This window comes from Pungitius pungitius, chromosome 1 (assembly GCF_949316345.1).
Source record: "Pungitius pungitius chromosome 1, fPunPun2.1, whole genome shotgun sequence".
In the NCBI taxonomy this organism is placed as follows: domain Eukaryota; kingdom Metazoa; phylum Chordata; class Actinopteri; order Perciformes; family Gasterosteidae; genus Pungitius; species Pungitius pungitius.
The window spans coordinates 16782396-16803789 of NC_084900.1; the positions used below are offsets into that span (position 1 = coordinate 16782396).

General features: G+C 40.5%; 2 protein-coding genes across 3 annotated transcripts in view; one reads left to right on the forward strand and one right to left on the reverse strand.

Moving 5' to 3' along the window:
- bmp7b (bone morphogenetic protein 7b) overlaps positions 1-21394 on the reverse strand; it is a 44752-nt gene that overhangs the window by 12914 nt on the left and 10444 nt on the right. The window lies entirely within an intron of this gene.
- On the forward strand, positions 2504-15085 carry LOC134129750 (uncharacterized). Of its 2 annotated transcripts, none has more exons than XM_062562706.1 (16): positions 2504-2853; positions 5213-5328; positions 5478-5634; positions 5843-6035; positions 6395-6496; positions 6846-6947; positions 7298-7399; positions 7747-7848; positions 8199-8300; positions 8648-8749; positions 9100-9201; positions 10396-10572; positions 10695-10817; positions 13365-13418; positions 13679-13792; positions 14438-15085. In XM_062562706.1, the coding sequence occupies exons 2-16, from the start codon at positions 5220-5222 to the stop codon at positions 14489-14491; spliced, it is 1695 nt and encodes a 564-aa protein (XP_062418690.1). In that variant the 5' UTR covers positions 2504-2853; positions 5213-5219; the 3' UTR covers positions 14492-15085. The 2 variants fall into 2 exon arrangements, with proteins under 2 accessions (XP_062418690.1, XP_062418691.1); XM_062562707.1 differs by lacking the exon at positions 2504-2853 and adding an exon at positions 3122-3368.

Genomic DNA, 21394 nt, shown 5'->3' on the forward strand with positions numbered 1-21394 from the left:
CACCTAGCGGCGCTTCTAGGGCGTACCAATAGACCTTCCATACAGAAGAAGAAGAGTGTGAAAACGACACTTCACAGATGTCCTGTCTGGTGGAGACGCCAATAAGTGAATCCCCCATAACCATAACATTAAAAAAAACGTATTTATACACTTTGCTTTTTGTACAAATGAAAACAAATTGCACATAATGTGTTAATTAGGGAACTTTGGAGTATGTGGCAAGCAAGCTTAGTTTCCTGACCAGCTTAGGTGTCTTCAGTCACCTTTAGATCTGTTATTTACTCTTAACATAAGGGATGAACCTCTTCTAAGCCGCGATGATTGAAGGCCCTGCAGGGCAAACTGAGTCATCTCTAAAATTGGTAACTTCTACTTCATGGCGTTCCCTCGGAGGTCGGTCGAGTTGAAAGTCAACGGTTGACAACGGACCTTCGGCCGCCGAGCGACGGAGCGCGTGGAGGCGGGGGCACGGAGGAGCGGCGAGGGATCCCTCTGTGCTGATGCCACGGGAACCATCTGCGCCTCCTCTGAACTGCAGGATGAAACGACGCAGAGACGCGGAACCACAGCCGCTCCGTCCCCCCGTCCCCCCCCCCCCCTCACTCTTCCCCTTGTTTTTTTTTATGTTCTTTAATTTTGCGGCCACATGGGGCCACACCCTCCTCGACCAGCCAAGATGCTTCTTATTATAGGCCTAGAAAAGAAGAAACAAAAAAAGAACCCGTGCAAGACACACACACACATCCGCACGCAGATTTCCGGTTGTCTACATAAAACTTTTATATAATTTCCGTGGGCACACGTTGGAACCCTGACCTCTAACAGCGCGTCGTTTATTCTGTTTAATCACAGCCCTATTGGGTGAGTGTTGTTTTTTTGTTCTTTGTTAGAGCAAACAAACTCGCTGTGGAGGAAACGCAGCTGTGACACAGAATTTCGTGGAAGTCGACGCTCGGGCCCTCTGCGGGCTTTGATTTGCCCGGTTGGGACCGGTTGGGTGGGGGATCTTGGGTTGGGGGGGGGTTGTCAGTTCAACAGGCTCCCGCTTACCCAATCTTCCGCCTGGACAACTATCACACAGTGCAGCTGGTGACCGGGCAGAGTAAGTGGACCCAAAATAATGTACACAGACACAGAGATGTACAACAAAACGCTCTAAAGCACATCGCTTTCCCACGAGGAATAAACAGGGAAACGAACTCGGTTTGAATCCACCGCTCTCCTCCCCTTCTTCTCCTCCTGGACTTCTTCTTCTCTCCTTTCCTTTTGCTCTCCTCGTCTCCTCCCTCCTCTCCCCTATGAGCCCTATGTATTTGTTTTTTGCAGCGGCAGTGGAGCCGCTGGCCCCCGGGGGTCTCTGGCTGCGCTCTGGCACCCAACATCTGCTCTCCCTCGGCATCGCCGCTTGGTACCCGCCGCTGCAAGAAGTGTGTGCTGATAAGGGAAGGCCAAAGCAACCCAGATGAAAGAGACATGGCCAAACGGGTGGGAATATCACTCATTCTGCAATCCACAGCGCACTTTAAAGTATAAATGCTTTCCATTTGCATTTTGCAATTGGATTTTGGGTTGCACGTTTCCTAAAGGAGAAATGATGTGAGTTTAGCTACGTTTGGAGAGACAGACGGAAACCTAATAAAAAGGAAAGGGGTGTGGGGGCAGGGGGGGGGGGGGGGGGGTGTATTAGAAAAACTAAAAGGAGAACATTCCTGGCAACGAGGGGGCTCCGTACATCACACAGCTAGAAGGCCCGCTGCTCAGTGCATCTGCGCCTTTTGACCACTTGCCACATTGTCAGAACTCACCCGCTGAGTGTTTCATCATCCCTCACAGCGAGTGCCTTCGCCCGGGCCAAGAGCACCGAGGCTCTGCTGCGCACATCCAGATGTCGCTGTGGACTCCTGGGTTCAGCAGGTGAATCTGAGGCACAATAAGCGAGGGGTGTGGAGGGAGGGGGGGAAGAATGTGTTTTGCTGGATCTCTCTGACTGTTCGTCTTTGCGAAGCTGCCCGACGAGAGGATTTGTCTTCATTGGTGCCATTTATTTCCACACAAGGGCCTCGGCGTCACACATCAAACTGCGCGCAGCGTTGAGAGGAAATACCTGACAGGAAGGTGATCCGTAGCGACTGTAACATTCCTCTGCTTTTGCTCACTCCGTGTCCAGCAGAAGGCAATAAAACATGCGCTCAATAACGCTAATTAGCTCCAGAAACATTCCTCCCAGGCAAAACAAAAGAGTGTGCACGTTTTCCCTCCACAAACGAGCGTGCGTACGAGCACGTGCACGTTGGTTCACCCGGGAGTGAATACAGAAGCGATATGTATGAATCTGAGAGAGGCGTACGAAGACTGTCAAAGACATATGGGAGAGTGAGGAATGAAGTGGAGGGGAAAGAGAAGCTGCGTTTTGGGGTTCGGAGAAAGTGTGTGTGCACTTGCAGTTGTTAGTTTGTGGGGCCATGTAACAGGGAGAACACCAATCTTGTGGGGCCCAACAACCTTGTGGGGCCCAAAATGAGGGACCCCACTAGAATTATCATCATATATGGGCTCACAAGCCTCCCCTGACATGCCTGTAGCTTTTTTAGCACATGTCTCACAAAGTCAGAAAGTATGGAAAAGTGTGTGTGATGTGTGTGTGGATTTTTTACTCACTAGTGCCCCAAGTGTTGGAAAGGTGGTATAACATCACACACACACACTTCCTGGTGTGTGTAAGAATTCAGCCAATGAGGGGCCTCTATGAAATCTCGCGAGATTTTTCGTGAAGTCATTAGCGAGATCTCATGTCTCAGCATACCAAAGCCATGCGGTGTTGGCTGCTCAACTGGGAACTTTGCGGAGAATAAGGTAGGTTTTTGTATTAAAGTATGACTTTTTTTTATCTGTTTCTCAATCTGTACCCACAGTAGATTAATGGATTAATAAAGTAGCACATTATTCTGTAAATTACAATTTCTTGGTGCTGCTAGCTTCTAGCTAGCTATATATTGCTAGCTTCTACTGTTAGTTTTAGATCAGAAAATGCTAACTGTTAGCTACAGCATTGTTATACTTAAGATATTTTTTCTGATGAATAAGTATAATATTAACATTTGTTATGACTACGCGATTACTGCCGCATTATTTAGTCACAAAAACCGTAATCTCGTTACTCTGAACGGCAAAAGTGTGCCGCTTTGGGTGACTGTCAATCACAGGATTTTCCCGCGATTGTCACTTTCGGCCAATCGGAGGCTTTGTTTATGTCTGTGGGGCGGGTCCAACAGCATGTTAGTGTGGCTTAGACGAACGATTGCAATGTTGCTGAGTTAGGCTGTTGTTTGACTGACAATAAAAGGCTTAAAATAACGAGTGCAACGTTGGTGAGTAAGGATTGTTATGGACTGACTGCAAATGACGGCTAAAAGGATGGTGGACACGTTTGTTTCATACGGAGAGTTACGACTCCGTTCGCGGCTACGTAATTCAACCGGGGGCCCGGAAACATGCATAACTGATAACCTCCGTGAAACGCGCAAATAGGCGTTTTATTAGCAGCGTGAGTTACTTCTTAACACACGGGGGGGGGGGGCGGTGTCTGTATACATCTACGTTAATAAGTTAGGCTTGTTGTTTGACTGAGGACGGCAAAGGATGGTGGACACGTTTGTTTCATACGGAGAGTTACGACTCCGTTCGCGGCTACATAATTCAACCGGAGGCCCGGAAACATGCATAACTGATAACCTCCGTGAAACGCGCAAATATGCGTTTTATTAGCAGCGTGAGTTACTTCTAAACACACGGGGGGCGGTGTCTGTATACGGCTTCTTGTTTGACTGAGGACGGCAAAGGATGGTGGACACGTTTGTTTCATACGGAGAGTTACGACTCCGTTCGCTGCTACATAATTCAACCGGAGGCCCGGAAACATGCATAACTGATAACCTCCGTGAAACGCGCAAATATGCGTTTTATTAGCAGCGTGAGTTACTTCTAAACACACGGGGGGCGGTGTCTGTATACGGCTTCTTGTTTGACTGAGGACGGCAAAGGATGGTGGACACGTTTGTTTCATACGGAGAGTTACGACTCCGTTCGCTGCTACATAATTCAACCGGAGGCCCGGAAACATGCATAACTGATAACCTCCGTGAAACGCGCAAATATGCGTTTTATTAGCAGCGTGAGTTACTTCTAAACACACGGGGGGCGGTGTCTGTATACGGCTTCTTGTTTGACTGAGGACGGCAAAGGATGGTGGACACGTTTGTTTCATACGGAGAGTTACGACTCCGTTCGCTGCTACATAATTCAACCGGAGGCCCGGAAACATGCATAACTGATAACCTCCGTGAAACACGCAAATAGGCGTTTTATTAGCAGCGTGAGTCACTTCTTAACACACGGGGGGCGGTGTCTGTATACATCTGCGCCGTTTGTCCCGTGGGTTTTACGTGTACGTCTGTTGGCGTTGCAGTGCTGAGAGTAAACAAACTAGCTCAAACAGCTGACGTGACGTGATAAGTGCTGTAAAACTTCATTTGATGTGTGAAGTCATTCAAAAGATGTTAAAGGATCTTAATAAGTAATTTAAATTGCAGTGTTTGTAATAGTGTGGGGTTGTATGCACACTTTACAATGTGATCATTTAGAGGAGTTTCTAGAAGGGCTCAATAAGCAGATAGCTGTGTTTTGGGGGGTTGCTGATCGAATAATATATGGATTGCACTGGTCATACACTTGCCATGGTAATTGATCCCAGCATGTAGATAATAATGTGTAAGTTCTCCTTTGTGCATTTTGATAGTCTTGTTATTTGCTTTCATCTAGTTTGTAGACGTGGTTCTGCAATAACAAGTGTTAAGGAAACCAGGGCCCTGTACTACATACATATAGGTTGGCTAAAACGCTGTGTGTGTGTGCAGTTACTTTCAGGCTGAATATATGTTTATGCCTCCCTGCTTTTGTCTAATATTATAGTTTTGCCTTTATATGTGACGCTTGGCTGACAGCATACTTACAGCAGGGTTTTTGATTTAAAGGATGTAAAGCTGGGATTCAGAGTTGGTGATTTACTTGCACATGGAATGCTATGGGCTGTGGCATCTTGGAATCAGGCATTGACTACTTCACGCATATTACAAATCCTAAATATAACTCAGTTAATTAGTTAGTGATGTGTTTGTTTTCCCATTTTTGATAACTTGGAAAATGATTTTTCCAGAGCCATAATGTTGAAAAGGAAAGCCCGGATACGTCCGACTGATGATGCGGAGTTACACATTCGGTCTTCGAGGGACAAACCCTGGTTTGAGGAAAGATTCATTGATGTCCACAAAGGTACGGGGACTTCAGGTTCTTTTTAAGGGCCAGCATTTTATGCTATCGTAGTTCCTGATACTTTTCAATTAGACTTTTCAACAAAGCTGCTGTTGTGGAAGACTAAGATGACTCAATATTTCTTATCAAATATGTACTTGTCCTTATAGGGAGGGGAGTGTTTGCTACCCAGCCGATCGAACACGGGGATTTTGTCTTGGAGTACAGGGGAGAACTTGTATCATTGGAAGAATGCCAATCAAGACAGTACACAGGGACACAGAGTACATTTCTGTTTGAATTTGAATGGCAGAAATGCAACTGGTGGTAAGCATGTTTTTTTGAGCCAGGTTCTAGAACAAAGGTTTGAATAGATTTGGAAGAATCATTTGAACACACATTCTTGGTAAATTGCAACACTTTATTCCAATGAATCCATTTTTAAGCAATCACTGATAAATGTGACGATGTTCAGACTGAAATTTGATGTATAAGTTGTCCATATTTTAACCGGTAGTTTTCTCATACCTTTTAGTATTGATGCATCAAGAGAAGATGGATCCCTTGGAAGATTAGTGAATGACAACCACAAATCTCCAAACTGCATCATGAAAAAGATTATAGTAAACAACAAGCCACATTTGTGCATTTTTGCTGTAAAGAACATCGAAGCAGGATCTGAAATTGATTACAACTATGGTGATTCAAAATGGCCATGGCGTCAAAAGGTGAGTTGGTTTATAGGTTTAGGATTAATCGGTTTATTAATCTGGGAGATTTTGAAGTTTGAATGATTTTGAAATCTGCTTGAATTGGCTCATTAATTCAGATAGTGTATCTGCTACTGATGGTGTTGTCTCGGACCTATAATAGCTGATATATATTAGTTATTGCTTTTTATTTTAATATCAGTTGACAAACCATCAGGGTTTGGTTGTGTCAGTAAAGTCAAGGATGTTGCATTTACATCATTAAATTAAACATAAATGTTGCCAGTACAATAGTTAAGATAATAGTTGAATTAGACTCTTTTCTTTGGGAAGTTGTAAGTTCTAAATATGTTCCTTTTATAATATCTCAATTATAGGTGAAAAACTATGAGGCCCCTGCTGTGACTATAGAGACAGAAGACACCCCTTTAAATCTGACTTCACATGGGGAATCACGCAGAGAGGAAGCCATAGCCCAGGTAAATATGTAATGGACACACTGTCATCACAAACGTCTTTGTAGGCCTGTACACGATGCAATTCTATTATTACGATCCTTTTTAGTGTTGAAATCCAATGTATTACATTTTTTAAACTGGTGTGTGTTTAAAAAGGAAGTATTCTGAATGTGAACTAGTGCAATCCCTAACATGTTGATGTTAGTTATGTTAGAAATCTACAATAGAGCCTTCCCAAGCGCATATCATTAATTCATAGGCTGTTTCTGAACCTGTTTTTACATGAGCTAACTTCTTTAACGTGTGAAGATCTCCTAAAATGACATCATGAGTTCTAAATCTTATTTTTAAATTTAATTCTGAATCCCAGGTAACCAACTATGAGGCCCCTGCTGTGACTATAGAGACAGAAGACACCCCTTTAAATCTGACTTCACATGAGGAATCACGCAGAGAGGAAGCCATAGCCCAGGTAAATATGTAATGTACACACTGTCATCACAAACTGTCTTTGTAGGCCTGTACACGATGCAATTCTATTATTACGATCCTTTTTAGTGTTGAAATCCAATGTATTATATTTTTTCAACTGGTGTGTGTTTAAAAAGGAAGTATTCTGAATGTGAACTAGTGCAATCCCTAACATGTTGATGTTAGTTATGTTAGAAATCTACAATAGAGCCTTCCCAAGCGCATATCATTAATTCATAGGCTGTTTCTGAACCTGTTTTTACATGAGCTAACTTCTTTAACGTGTGAAGATCTCCTAAAATGACATCATGAGTTCTAAATCTTATTTTTAAATTTAATTCTGAATCCCAGGTAACCAACTATGAGGCCCCTGCTGTGACTATAGAGACAGAAGACACCCCTTTAAATCTGACTTCACATGAGGAATCACGCAGAGAGGAAGCCATAGCCCAGGTAAATATGTAATGTACACACTGTCATCACAAACTGTCTTTGTAGGCCTGTACACGATGCAATTCTATTATTACGATCCTTTTTAGTGTTGAAATCCAATGTATTATATTTTTTCAACTGGTGTGTGTTTAAAAAGGAAGTATTCTGAATGTGAACTAGTGCAATCCCTAACATGTTGATGTTAGTTATGTTAGAAATCTACAATAGAGCCTTCCCAAGCGCATATCATTAATTCATAGGCTGTTTCTGAACCTGTTTTTACATGAGCTAACTTCTGTAACGTGTGAAGATCTCCTAAAATGACATGAGTTCTAAATATTATTTTTAAATTTAATTCTGAATCCCAGGTAACCAACTATGAGGCCCCTGCTGTGACTATAGAGACAGAAGACACCCCCTTAAATCTGACTTCACATCAGGAATCACGCAGAGAGGAAGCCATAGCCCAGGTAAATATGTAATGTACACACTGTCATCACAAACTGTCTTTGTAGGCCTGTACACGATGCAATTCTATTATTACGATCCTTTTTAGTGTTGAAATCCAATGTATTACATTTTTTCAACTGGTGTGTGTTTAAAAAGGAAGTATTCTGAATGTGAACTAGTGCAATCCCTAACATGTTGATGTTAGTTATGTTAGAAATCTACAATAGAGCCTTCCCAAGCGCATATCATTAATTCATAGGCTGTTTCTGAACCTGTTTTTACATGAGCTAACTTCTTTAACGTGTGAAGATCTCCTAAAATGACATCATGAGTTCTAAATCTTATTTTTAAATTTAATTCTGAATCCCAGGTAACCAACTATGAGGCCCCTGCTGTGACTATAGAGACAGAAGACACCCCTTTAAATCTGACTTCACATGAGGAATCACGCAGAGAGGAAGCCATAGCCCAGGTAAATATGTAATGTACACACTGTCATCACAAACTGTCTTTGTAGGCCTGTACACGATGCAATTCTATTATTACGATCCTTTTTAGTGTTGAAATCCAATGTATTACATTTTTTCAACTGGTGTGTGTTTAAAAAGGAAGTATTCTGAATGTGAACTAGTGCAATCCCTAACATGTTGATGTTAGTTATGTTAGAAATCTACAATAGAGCCTTCCCAAGCGCATATCATTAATTCATAGGCTGTTTCTGAACCTGTTTTTACATGAGCTAACTTCTGTAACGTGTGAAGATCTCCTAAAATGACATGAGTTCTAAATCTTATTTTTAAATTTAATTCTGAATCCCAGGTAACCAACTATGAGGCCCCTGCTGTGACTATAGAGACAGAAGACACCCCCTTAAATCTGACTTCACATCAGGAATCACGCAGAGAGGAAGCCATAGCCCAGGTAAATATGTAATGTACACACTGTCATCACAAACTGTCTTTGTAGGCCTGTACACGATGCAATTCTATTATTACGATCCTTTTTAGTGTTGAAATCCAATGTATTACATTTTTTCAACTGGTGTGTGTTTAAAAAGGAAGTATTCTGAATGTGAACTAGTGCAATCCCTAACATGTTGATGTTAGTTATGTTAGAAATCTACAATAGAGCCTTCCCAAGCGCATATCATTAATTCATAGGCTGTTTCTGAACCTGTTTTTACATGAGCTAACTTCTGTAACGTGTGAAGATCTCCTAAAATGACATCATGAGTTCTAAATCTTATTTTTAAATTTAATTCTGAATCCCAGGTAACCAACTATGAGGCCCCTGCTGTGACTATAGAGACAGAAGACACCCCTTTAAATCTGACTTCCCATGAGGAATCACGCAGAAAGGAAGCTATAGCCCAGGTAAGATGGTGTCAAAATGGCTTTTCGTGATAAAGCTTTCCATATTCTGTAGAATTTCAATTGAGAGAACAGACCGATAACAACCCCACACATTTTGTTTCTCGTTTGTCCTTCATGGGGTCCTCCTGTCTTTATCTCCTAAGTGATTTAAAGTTAACCTCGCAGACACACACCAATGTTTCTAGCCCACCCTTTATGGGGCCCTCCGTTTTGTCCAAACTATAAGTAACTTTAAATACTTTTAACAACACATTTCAGGATCTAACCTCAGGTTTTTCAGGTGTAATTGTCCACTTCCTGAGCTGATGAATTTTTAAAAGGGGTATTTTAAACATGATGCACTGCAGCCCCAAAAATGTTGTTGAGAGGTTCCAACTTTAAACACACATGTTTCTAGTCCACCCTTTATGGGGCCCTCCGTTTTGTCCAAACTATAAGTAACTTTAAATACTTTTAACAACACATTTCAGGATCTAACCTCAGGTTTTTACAGGTGTAATTGTCCACTTCCTGAGCTGATGCATTTTTAAAAGGGGTATTTTAAACATGATGCACTGCAGCCCCAAAAATGTTGTTGAGAGGTTCCAACTTTAAACACACATGTTTCTAGCCCACCCTTTATGGGGCCCTCCGTTTTGTCCAAACTATAAGTAACTTTAAATACTTTTAACAACACATTTCAGGATCTAACCTCAGGTTTTTCAGGTGTAATTGTCCACTTCCTGAGCTGATGAATTTTTAAAAGGGGTATTTTAAACATGATGCACTGCAGCCCCAAAAATGTTGTTGAGAGGTTCCAACTTTAAACACACATGTTTCTAGTCCACCCTTTATGGGGCCCTCCGTTTTGTCCAAACTATAAGTAACTTTAAATACTTTTAACAACACATTTCAGGATCTAACCTCAGGTTTTTACAGGTGTGATTGTCCACTTCCTGAGCTGATGCATTTTTAAAAGGGGTATTTTAAACATGATGCACTGCAGCCCCAAAAATGTTGTTGAGAGGTTCCAACTTTAAACACACATGTTTCTAGTCCACCCTTTATGGGGCCCTCCGTTTTGTCCAAACTATAAGTAACTTTAAATACTTAACACTTTTTCAGGATCTAATCTAATTTCTGTATATCTCCACATACATGATCACCACGTTCTCCTAATTATTATGACTAATTATTCTATTTATTTTCTTTTAGGTGTTTTCTGTCAGAAGCCTTCCTTTAGTTCAGTATTCCGACACTGATGAAACCGATGATTTTTCTGACGACCTTCATGAGTCAAATGAAAGTATGGTGGACGAAACCAACGATGAGCAAGACCATCCCACATGCGCACAAGTGGTTCCAAAGATGAGAAGGACAAAAAGCATTCTGGTATGACACTTACATACCAGTAGCGCGTTTATAGACCATTTCATCCAAAACCTTTCACCTATATTTAATTTGAAATACTGTGAACTTAAATATTTTACACTACCCTGACATCTCTTTTTCAGATGCTTAAACTACCAGATTTTTCTGATGCTCTCTATGATTCAAGTGAAGACAGTGCAGAGAGCCCGTCCAGTTCTGAATCCGAAATGGCTATACAAAGAACAAAGAGAAGCTGTTTCCGTCGCGTAAGTCTCCATTTTTACTCTTCAATGTTATCACTTAAAAGGAAGGTATACCTTTTTTGATCATTTGGAGGTTTTGTAATTTAGTTTTTGTTTTTTTTCTGAAGATTCAAGTGAATGTCTCAGGATCAGATGACTCCAGTGTAGATAGCGAAGAGGAGTATATTCCAAACTTAAAGGATGAAAGTACAGGCAGTGATTGCAGCCTGGAACTATCAATGGGAAATGCAAAAAAAAAGAAAATTGTATCAACTATACAGAATAGAAGCAAGTCGTCCAGTCAGAGCAGCGCCAAGTCGTCTAGTCAGAGCAGCGCCAAGTCGTCCAGTCAGAGCAGCGCCAAGTCGTCCAGTCAGAGCAGCGCCAAGTCGTCCAGTCAGAGCAGCGCCAAGTCGTCCAGTCAGAGCAGCGGCAAGTCGTCCAGTCAGAGCAGCGCCAAGTCGTCCAGTCAGAGCAGCGCCACGTCTTCCACTTGCAGTCAGAGCAGCGTCAAGTCTTCCACTTGCAGTCAGAGCAGCGTCAAGTCTTCAAGTCAGTGCAGTAGAGCTGATGCAGATAATGAGCAAATGGCAGGAAAATGTGCTAACAAAGCAAGTGTTTCAACTTCCATTGAAAATGATGTCTATGTTGATTCTGTTATGAGGAAGGAGGATGGTAAAAGAAGTTACAACAAAAAACATCACTGCTTGTACTGTTGCAAAGTAGTGCAGAAAATGTCAAGACACTTGGCACGTAAACACACTGACAAGGTGGATGTTGCGAGAGCATTAAGTTTTGCAAAAAACTCAAAAGAAAGGAGGCTTCAATTGGACTATATCCGAAATCAGGGGAACTTTCAACACAACACTAAGGTTTTGGAGCAACAGAGTGGTAAACTAATTCCATGCAAGCAACCAAAGAAAAAGACTGAAGGACAAGAATTTATGCATTGTCTTTACTGCTACGGGTTGTACACAAGAAAGGTGATGTGGCGACATTTTCAGCTCTGCAAATTAAAGCCTCAGAGTGAGAAATCCCGACCAGGTAAAACAAGAGTGCAGTCACTGTGTGCTTTTGCTGAACCTGCTCCATTTGATTTGAGCAATGCCTACTGGAAGTTCATAAATGATATGAATCAAGATGCTATTGCACTGGCTGTGAAGCAAGACCGCTGCATACTTGAGTATGGGTACAGACTGTTTAAAAAGAATGAGAAGGTCATCAGCCAGCACCAATACATCCGGCAGAAGCTGAGAGAGCTTGGAAGACTTTTACTGGCTGCAAAACAAGTTGCACCTGTCACAACAATCAAAGAGCTCATAAAGCCAGAAAAGTATGGTCATGTTGTCACTGCTGCAAGATGCCTTGCTGGATTTAGTGACAAAACTGCGACATATCAACGTCCATCTCTTGCTCGGAAAGTTGGCCACAGCTTGCATTCTTTGGCCATGTTCATTAAATCTGAAGGATTGAAGTTAAAGGATAAAGAAGCAGTCCAAGATGCTGCAGAATTTGCACAGTTATATCAAGAAAGCTGGAAATTTGACATTGCAAGCCAAGCGCTTACTCAATTAGACCAGGCCAAGTGGAATTCTCCTCAACTCCTTCCATTCACAGAGGATGTCCAAAACCTCCATGCGCATCTATCTAAAAAACAGCAGCAACTCTTGATTGACATGAAGGAAGAGGTTTCAACTTCAACATGGAAGGATCTTGCCAAAGTAACCCTTGCACAAGTTATCCTTTTCAACCGCCGGAGAGAAGGAGAGGTATCCAGAATGCCTTTGTCGTCCTACTTGTCAACAGACAAAACTGAAAACCATGAAGATGTAAACTTGGCCCTCACACCACTTGAGCAGAAGCTCTGCAAACATTTCATCCGTATAACCATTGTAGGAAAGCGGGGAAGAAAAGTTCCCGTTCTCCTCACCCCACTCATGAGGGAATCGCTTGATATTTTGATAGCGAAGCGAAAAGAATGTGGAGTGCTGAATGAAAATGGATTCTTGTTTGCATTGCCACATTCTGTCCATCACATCAGAGGTTGCGACTGCATAAGGCAGTTTGTGAATGACTGTGACAATGTCAGAAATCCCAAAGCGCTGACTTCAACGAAACTTAGGAAGCACATTGCTACTCTCTCGACGGTTCTAAACCTGAAAACAACAGAACTTGACCAATTGGCAGATTTCCTTGGTCACAACATTGCCGTCCACAGACAACACTACCGCCTTCCAGAGGGCACGCTCCAGCTTGCCAAAATAAGTAAAGTACTTCTGGCATTGGAGAGGGGAAGACTTGGAGAGTACAAAGGAAGGAGTCTGGATGACATTCACATCGATGTTAACGGTATTAAGTCCGAATATATTTATATATATATATATTTATCCATATTTAGGTGACCTTTAAGAATAAAAAGTTACATTTATATCTCCTTCCAACCTCTTTGGCACAACATTTAATTATGACTAACTCAAAATTCCCCTAGCTGTTATCAGAGGCTGACCACCACAGTTTCAGCTTTCCCAAATCATTAATATTGTATTTACAATTGTTTTCATACAATTTTAGAGACTGTTGACATCGAGACTGAGAACATGGGGTCGTCGCAAGACATTATGGGAGGTATGTGTGTGTTTTTTTTAGTTTTTTTTTTATCATTAATGAATCATCTGTCGCTGGTTATTTTGACCATTAGATGCATGCAGGTTTACATGCTGACTTGGCAGGAATGCACAATTGATTAACAGGATAATTCCAGTATTTTTTTGAGGCAGCCACTATTTTGTATATTCTATAAGTCAATCAGTACAGGCAATAATACCATTAATTGAATTTTTAAGCCAATGTTTCTCTTCAATATCTAATGTATTTTCTATACCCAGATACCACCATGGAAGAGATGGATGTGTCAGAAGATGACTGTGTTACATCCCAGCAACAACGTCCCGCCACAGTGTCTCCCCAAAACCGCCCAAAAAGGTCATTGGAAAGAAAAGGTGAGTTTAGATGAAAAAAGGAGACTGAACATGAGGGTTTCCCATTTAGCTTAAGCAAAGGCATTAGGTTGTAGTAGGTGTGAATTTGCGCTCCTAAGTGACTCTAGTCCCTGTCTGATGATCATTTTACTAGTCCATACAATTATGTTCAAGGGGTGCAGGTGGATGGCAATTAATGCCTCAAACCCTGCATGAGTTTTCAGGGTTAGTATTTAATCCATAGAGAGCGTGTGTGGCCTTAACATAAGCTTAGCTCAAGCTTTTACCTACAGTTGCCCTGCACAAGTCGGTGGATTTACCTGTGTGTGCCGAGCAGGTGAGCCAGAGGAGATCTCTGAGCTCCCATCAAACATTTGAATAGATTTTATAAGTTAGTAGGGAGACGACGCTATGGCGCACTAAGGAGCTCCAATGATGAAATAGTTTTATTATACACAACATACATCAATACTTATTTTGGAGTCATTTCTTATAATGACTAATTGCGCCCTAGTCTGAAAGCATACAGTAATCAGAACTACAATCTGTCCAAACTCCAACTAAATTATTACTGCAATTGATGATCGATGCAATAGTGTTTCAGCGGCAATTAAAATGTACAATTCTTAAACATGTCAATTCTGTGCTGCTTTTATGTCCACTTAGGTAAACAAACTGCCGTCAAAAGAACCTGGACACCCGAGGAAGTGGCAGCGGTGAACAGGCATCTACGGAGATCCATTACCATGAACAGTGTTCCAGGCAAACAGGAGTGTCAACGTTGCATTGATGCAGAGCCTGAAGCTCTCCGAATGCGAGACTGGAAGGCAGTCAAATTCTACATAAAAAATAGAATCACTACTATGAGACGGAAGCACGAGTGTGAACTTGCTGATGCACCGTCGAATTGACAGGGTTAACAGTCTCTGTTTGTGAGGCCTCTTAACAGGCAATGATGAATCTTCATCTTCATCTTGTCCCACTTTTTTTCTGAGCTCAACAATTGTTCAATGAGTAAACTTTTACTTTAGACCCCCCTGCTTGGAGAAAAGGATTATTTTCAACACTCCTCCGGTTGCCTGGTGACATAAGTCCTAAAGAAAGAAAACCAGAACCTAAACGGTGGAGAAGTGTGTGTTTATGGGTTTAACTGCTGAGGCGACAACGTTGTTTGGCAAGAGCTGGCTCTAAAAGTTCTTTTGTTTAAGAAAGTGGAGGCAGTATTCAAAGTTCTTTTGTTTTTCCTCTACTCCATTCTAAATGTTTTGAAGGTGGCAATATGCACCAATAAGTTAATAAAGACAAAAGAACATATGTGTTAAGGAGTTTATTTTTTGCAATGTCATTTGAAATGGTACTGGGAAAGCATTGAGTTGTATTGAGCTGGAGTTCATTATATTAATGAAATCTTTATGCCCCATATACCTTATGATGATCTTTGGTTACAATGACATTGAGCCCTACAATGTCTTTGATAAGCAACAAAAAATATGTAAACCTGTTATTTACATCAGAAGACATTGTGTCTTGCGAAGATACAAAGACTAGAAATGCTTGTCTTGCTAAGATATTAAAACTAGAAATGTGTATGTGTGTGTGAAAGTGGGACTCGCAAGTTGTGAATGTTAAAAACAGAACCCCACAAAGTAACAAAAAAACTAGCAAGAGAAAAAAAGTTCTGAATTTTAACAAATTAAAGTGATGGTAATTATATAGAATTTTTTTTCATCTCACTGGATTTTTTACACCGTTGTAGCACTGCCAGAAAGGGTGGATCCCACATTTGGGTAAAATAAGTTCGGGCCCTACGAAGGAGGAACGTGTGTGTGTGTGTGTGTGTGTGTGTGTGTGTGTGTGTGTGTGTGTGTGTGTGTGTGTGTGTGTGTGTGTGTGTGTGTGTGTGTGTGAGAGAGAAGGAGAGCTCAGGAGTGGAAAAACACACAAAAGAACTTGAGAAAGTGTTGAAATGTTTTATGTCTGGAAGCATGGGAGGTGGAAACCCCTGGAGGTAGAGGGCCAGAGCGGGAGGTCGGAGACCAAACACCACACAACACCACCGGGACCGCGTGATAACCAACTAATTAAAACCGGAGGGGGGGGGCAGTGCTGGTGATCAATACGGTTTGTTCTGGTATCAGATGGTCCTGCGCGCGGGACGGAGCTGGAGACGCTGATGGCGGAGGTTCGAGACCAGGGGACTTGTTGGACTGAGATGAAGTTTCCTTGAAGCAGCTGCCTTGGCCTGCGGACGGAGGGAAACATCTGCGCTAAACCTCAGCGCCGCGTGAAAAGGAAGGCGAGGAGCGACAGAGGGGCGGGGAGCGCCGAGGCGGTGGGACTCTGAGGACTCTGATCCATCAGGTGGACTTTTCGGCTCCGACAAAAAAACGGGAGCAGACGGAGGGCCGTGAATGGTGGAGGGGGCCAGGGCCTTCTCGGAGCCCTCGGCTCGGGAGGAAAAGCGTTTCAGTGACGCTGAAACCTAAATCTGGAGCAGATTAACACGCATACACCGGGGAGCGCACTTTTAACATTTTAAATTAAATTCAAATTAAATTTACAGTCAGTACACTGTACCAAGCTCTAATTTTGTATGATTGGAATTACAGGCTTGAATCTTTACAAATATTCTATTTACCTACTTTTTTAACAGATGTATAATTTAAAAAAAAAAACTATAGTCAAATATTATAGAAAACTAGAAAATGCATTTCCTGCTGAAAATGCGTTGGAATGCAGGCTGAAAATAATTTGAAAAAGTTGCTTAAAGTACAGAATTGAAACAAGCTGAAATACATTTAAAAATGGCTGAAAATACAGAAATTTTCTAAACATTGCTGAAATAGAAAAGGCTGAAATACATTTAAAATTGCTGAAATTACAGAAATGAGAAAAGCTGAAATGAACTTGAAAGAATTGCAAAAAAAGAAATTGGAGAAGCTTCTATGAATTTGAAAACACAAATAATAAAAGCTGAAATAATAGAAATAGGAAAAGCTGAGAATTAAAAAATACATTTTTTGTAATTGTGGTACTAGTGGTACTAGCAGCAGTAGAAGAAGTAAGTACTAGTTTCACTAGTATTTGAAAGCAATTGTGGTGTACCCATTGTTGAGGTACAGATAATCATTGAGGCTTTTATTTTGAAATAATGGTATTGGGTGGGGGGGTTTGAGAGACAGACTGTTTGTTATTCAAACCAAATGGACTTGGTAAAATAGATTTGTACAGCGCTCTTCTAGTCTTCTGGCACTCAAAGCACCTTAACACTACATAACATCATTCACCCATTCACACACCAATGACAGGACCTACCATACACAGTGGCACCTGCCCAACCAGTAACTAACATTCACACAGTGTAGTCACAGCTAGAGGAACAATGCTGGGATCAAGTGTCTTGCCCAAGGACACAGTGACATACAGGTTAGCCGGGCCTGGGATCAGACCGCCAACCCTCTGATTGGAGGACGGCCGCCCTCCCCACTCACCCAAAGTCGCCCTAAGCTAAGAAAACTAAAGTTATTAATTGATGGCCCTCATCAAACATTACAGTAAGAATTCCCACCATTGGGGTTGAAATACTAGTAGTACTAGTAATATTAGTAGTAGTAAAAGTCATTTTAGTAATACTACCAGTTGAAATACTAGAAGTACTAGAAATATTAGTAGTGGTTGTAGTACTATTTGAAAGAGCAATACGTATTTAACAAAACAGCTTCATCCTAAGCTTCATGGCTAAATTAGATAATCATTCCAGCTTTTATTTTGAAATGATGGTATTGGGGGAGTGGGTGAGTAGGTGCAGGGGTTGAGAGACAGTATATATTATTTAATAGGCCTCATCAAACATTACAGTAAGAATTCCCTCCATTGGGTTGAAATACTAGTAGTAAAAGTATTTTAGTAATAATACCAGTTGAAATACTAGAAGTACTACTAGAAGTACTAGACATTCTAGTAGTGGTTGTAGTACTATTTGAAAGAGCAATACGTATTTAACAAAACAGCTTCATCCTAAGCTTCATGGCTAAATTAGATAATCATTGCAGCTTTTATTTTGAAATGATGGTATTGGGGGAGTGGGTGAGTAGGTGCAGGGGTTGAGAGACAGTATATATTATTTAATAGGCCTCATCAAACATTACAGTAAGAATTCCCTCCATTGGGTTGAAATACTAGTAGTAAAAGTATTTTAGTAATAATACCAGTTGAAATACTAGAAGTACTACTAGAAGTACTAGACATTCTAGTAGTGGTTGTAGTACTATTTGAAAGAGCAATACGTATTTAACAAAACAGCTTCATCCTAAGCTTCATGGCTAAATTAGATAATCATTGCAGCTTTTATTTTGAAATGATGGTATTGGGGGAGTGGGTGAGTAGGTGCAGGGGTTGAGAGACAGTATATATTATTTAATAGGCCTCATCAAACATTACAGTAAGAATTCCCTCCATTGGGTTGAAATACTAGTAGTAAAAGTATTTTAGTAATAATACCAGTTGAAATACTAGAAGTACTACTAGAAGTACTAGACATTCTAGTAGTGGTTGTAGTACTATTTGAAAGAGCAATACGTATTTAACAAAACAGCTTCATCCTAAGCTTCATGGCTAAATTAGATAATCATTGCAGCTTTTATTTTGAAATGATGGTATTGGGGGAGTGGGTGAGTAGGTGCAGGGGTTGAGAGACAGTATATATTATTTAATAGGCCTCATCAAACATTACAGTAAGAATTCCCTCCATTGGGTTGAAATACTAGTAGTAAAAGTATTTTAGTAATAATACCAGTTGAAATACTAGAAGTACTACTAGAAGTACTAGACATTCTAGTAGTGGTTGTAGTACTATTTGAAAGAGCAATACGTATTTAACAAAACAGCTTCATCCTAAGCTTCATGGCTAAATTAGATAATCATTGCAGCTTTTATTTTGAAATGATGGTATTGGGGGAGTGGGTGAGTAGGTGCAGGGGTTGAGAGACAGTATATATTATTTAATAGGCCTCATCAAACATTACAGTAAGAATTCCCTCCATTGGGTTGAAATACTAGTAGTAAAAGTATTTTAGTAATAATACCAGTTGAAATACTAGAAGTACTACTAGAAGTACTAGACATTCTAGTAGTGGTTGTAGTACTATTTGAAAGCGCAATAAGTATTCAACGAAACAGCTGAATCCTAAGCTTTATGTTTCACTGCAGCTTTTTATTTTGAAATGATGGTATTGGGTGAGTGGGTGGCGGGGTGGGGGGTTGAGAGACAGTATATATTATTTAATAGGCCTCATCAAACATTACAGTAAGAATTCCCTCCATTGGGTTGAAATACTAGTAGTAAAAGTATTTTAGTAATAATACCAGTTTAAATACTAGAAGTACTACTAGAAGTACTAGAAATATTAGTAGTGGTTGTAGTACTATTTGAAAGCGCAATAAGTATTCAACGAAACAGCTGTATCATAAGCTTCATGTTTAAATAACATAATCATTGCAGCTTTTATTTTGAAATGATGGTATTGGGGGAGTGGGTGGGGGGGTTGAGAGACAGTATATATTATTTAATAGGCCTCATCAAACATTACAGTAAGAACTCCCTCCATGGGGGTTTGAAATGATGAGAGAAGGTGGAGAGAAGGAGGTCATGTCAGGCTGCACTAATCAGCTAATTAGGATCAGCTGTGAGTCACAGAAAGAGGCCCAGCTCGTTGGCGCGGCAACGGAGCAAGGTGCACTTAGCTCACAGACAGTTACCGAGAACCCACACCTCAAACAAATGCTTCCTGGAGCAAAACTATTTGGAGTAGCCAAAAAATAATTACATTTTGAGCGACACAAGACTCTACCGAACGTTTGAGTGTAGTTTTTATGTCTTTATGTCTTTTAAAACTGCTCTACCAACAGTTTACAAAACATGGACCCTCTCTTGTCTTCCGACTTTGCCCGCACTCTAGCGCTCACTCTAAATTCGAAAAGGACCCCAAAACTAGTGAAACATAATGAGTGGTTATGAAAAAACTATAATAGATATCAACAAGCTGTTTTTTTTAGGAAATTGTTAAGACTTGTGTCAACATTTTAAAGTTTAAATGGTGTCTCTAGCTGAAAGATTGGAAAAGCTGAAAAAGTTGAAAGTTGAAGAAGTTTTAAGAGGATTTGAAAATTTAATCCATTGGAAACCATGTTAAAAAAGGTTGATGTTTTTAATTTATATTAATTCAATTATAAAAGCTAAAAAGCTGAAAAGTCATAGCCCCCCTCTCCTGAAGGAGCTGAACATTTTAAAATTTGAATGGTCTGAATAGCTGAAAGTGTGAAGGAGTTGAAAGGTGCGGCGGAAGAAATAGAAGAACTAGAAAATGCATTTCCTGCTGAAAATGCGTTGGAATGCAAAAAGCTGAAGTTAATTTCAAAAAGTTGCTTAAAGTACAGAAATGAAACAAGCTGAAATTATTCTAAATATTGCTGAAAGAATAGAAAAAGCTGAAATACATTTTAAAATGGCTGAAAATACAGAAATGAGTAAAGCTGAAATGAACTTGAAACAATTGCAAAAAAACTGAAATGGGAGAAGCTTCTATGAATTTGAAATCACAGAAATAATAAAAGCTGGAATTAATTTCAAAAAGTTGCTTAAAATGCAACAAGCTGAAATTATTCTAAACATTGCTGAAAGAATAGAAAAAGCTGAAATACATAAATGAGAAAAGCTGAAATGAACTTGAAAGAATATCAAAAAAACAGAAATGGGAGAAGCTTCTATGAATTTGATATCACAGAAATAATAAAAGCTGAAATTATTCTAAACATTGCTGAAATAAAAAAGGCTGAAATACATTTAAAAATTGCTAAAAATACAGAAATGAGAAAAGCTGAAACGAACTTGAAAGAATTGGAAAAAACAGAAATGGGGGAAGCTTCTATGAATTTGACAAAATACAGAACTAATAAAAGCTTAAATTACTTCTAAACATTGCTGAATCTTTTTCATTCAAACTTAATGAACTTGTACACCGCTTTGCTAGTCTTCTGACAACTCAAAGCGCTTTAATACTAGATGACATCTCTCACCCATTAATACACTGATGACACAACCTACCATACACAGTGGCACCTGCCCATGTGCACAGAATAAACAAGACAGGAGAAGATCCTGGCAACAAGTCAAAATAAAATATAAAAACATTTTGCATGGTTGGTGAGTGCCTCAAAAGTTTGCAAATAGTGTAGAAATTACTGAAAGCTTCGTGGCGGTGCCATCAAAAACGCTCCTGGATACTTCCGGATAAGTTAACCGTCATGTCTTGATGATGTCATAAAGATGCGCGGTTTTGTGAAATAAACATGGACGCATACAGCGCCAATGACTAATACAAGTACTACGTGTTTCACTTGGACAATTAAATGTTAGTGGACACACACAAATACTACAGCCCCCATCTCGATTACAATTGTTCACTCCTCAGTGCGCAGTTTCGCCCACCAGCGGACCCCCTCCTCCCCCCTAACCCCGGCTGGTCCACCGTAACTTTTGACGTGCTTATTAACTGACGGACCTTCTTGCGGTCCGATGAAGGTTATTAATAGTATATTAAGTTGACGCTTTGTTGCGTAAAATAA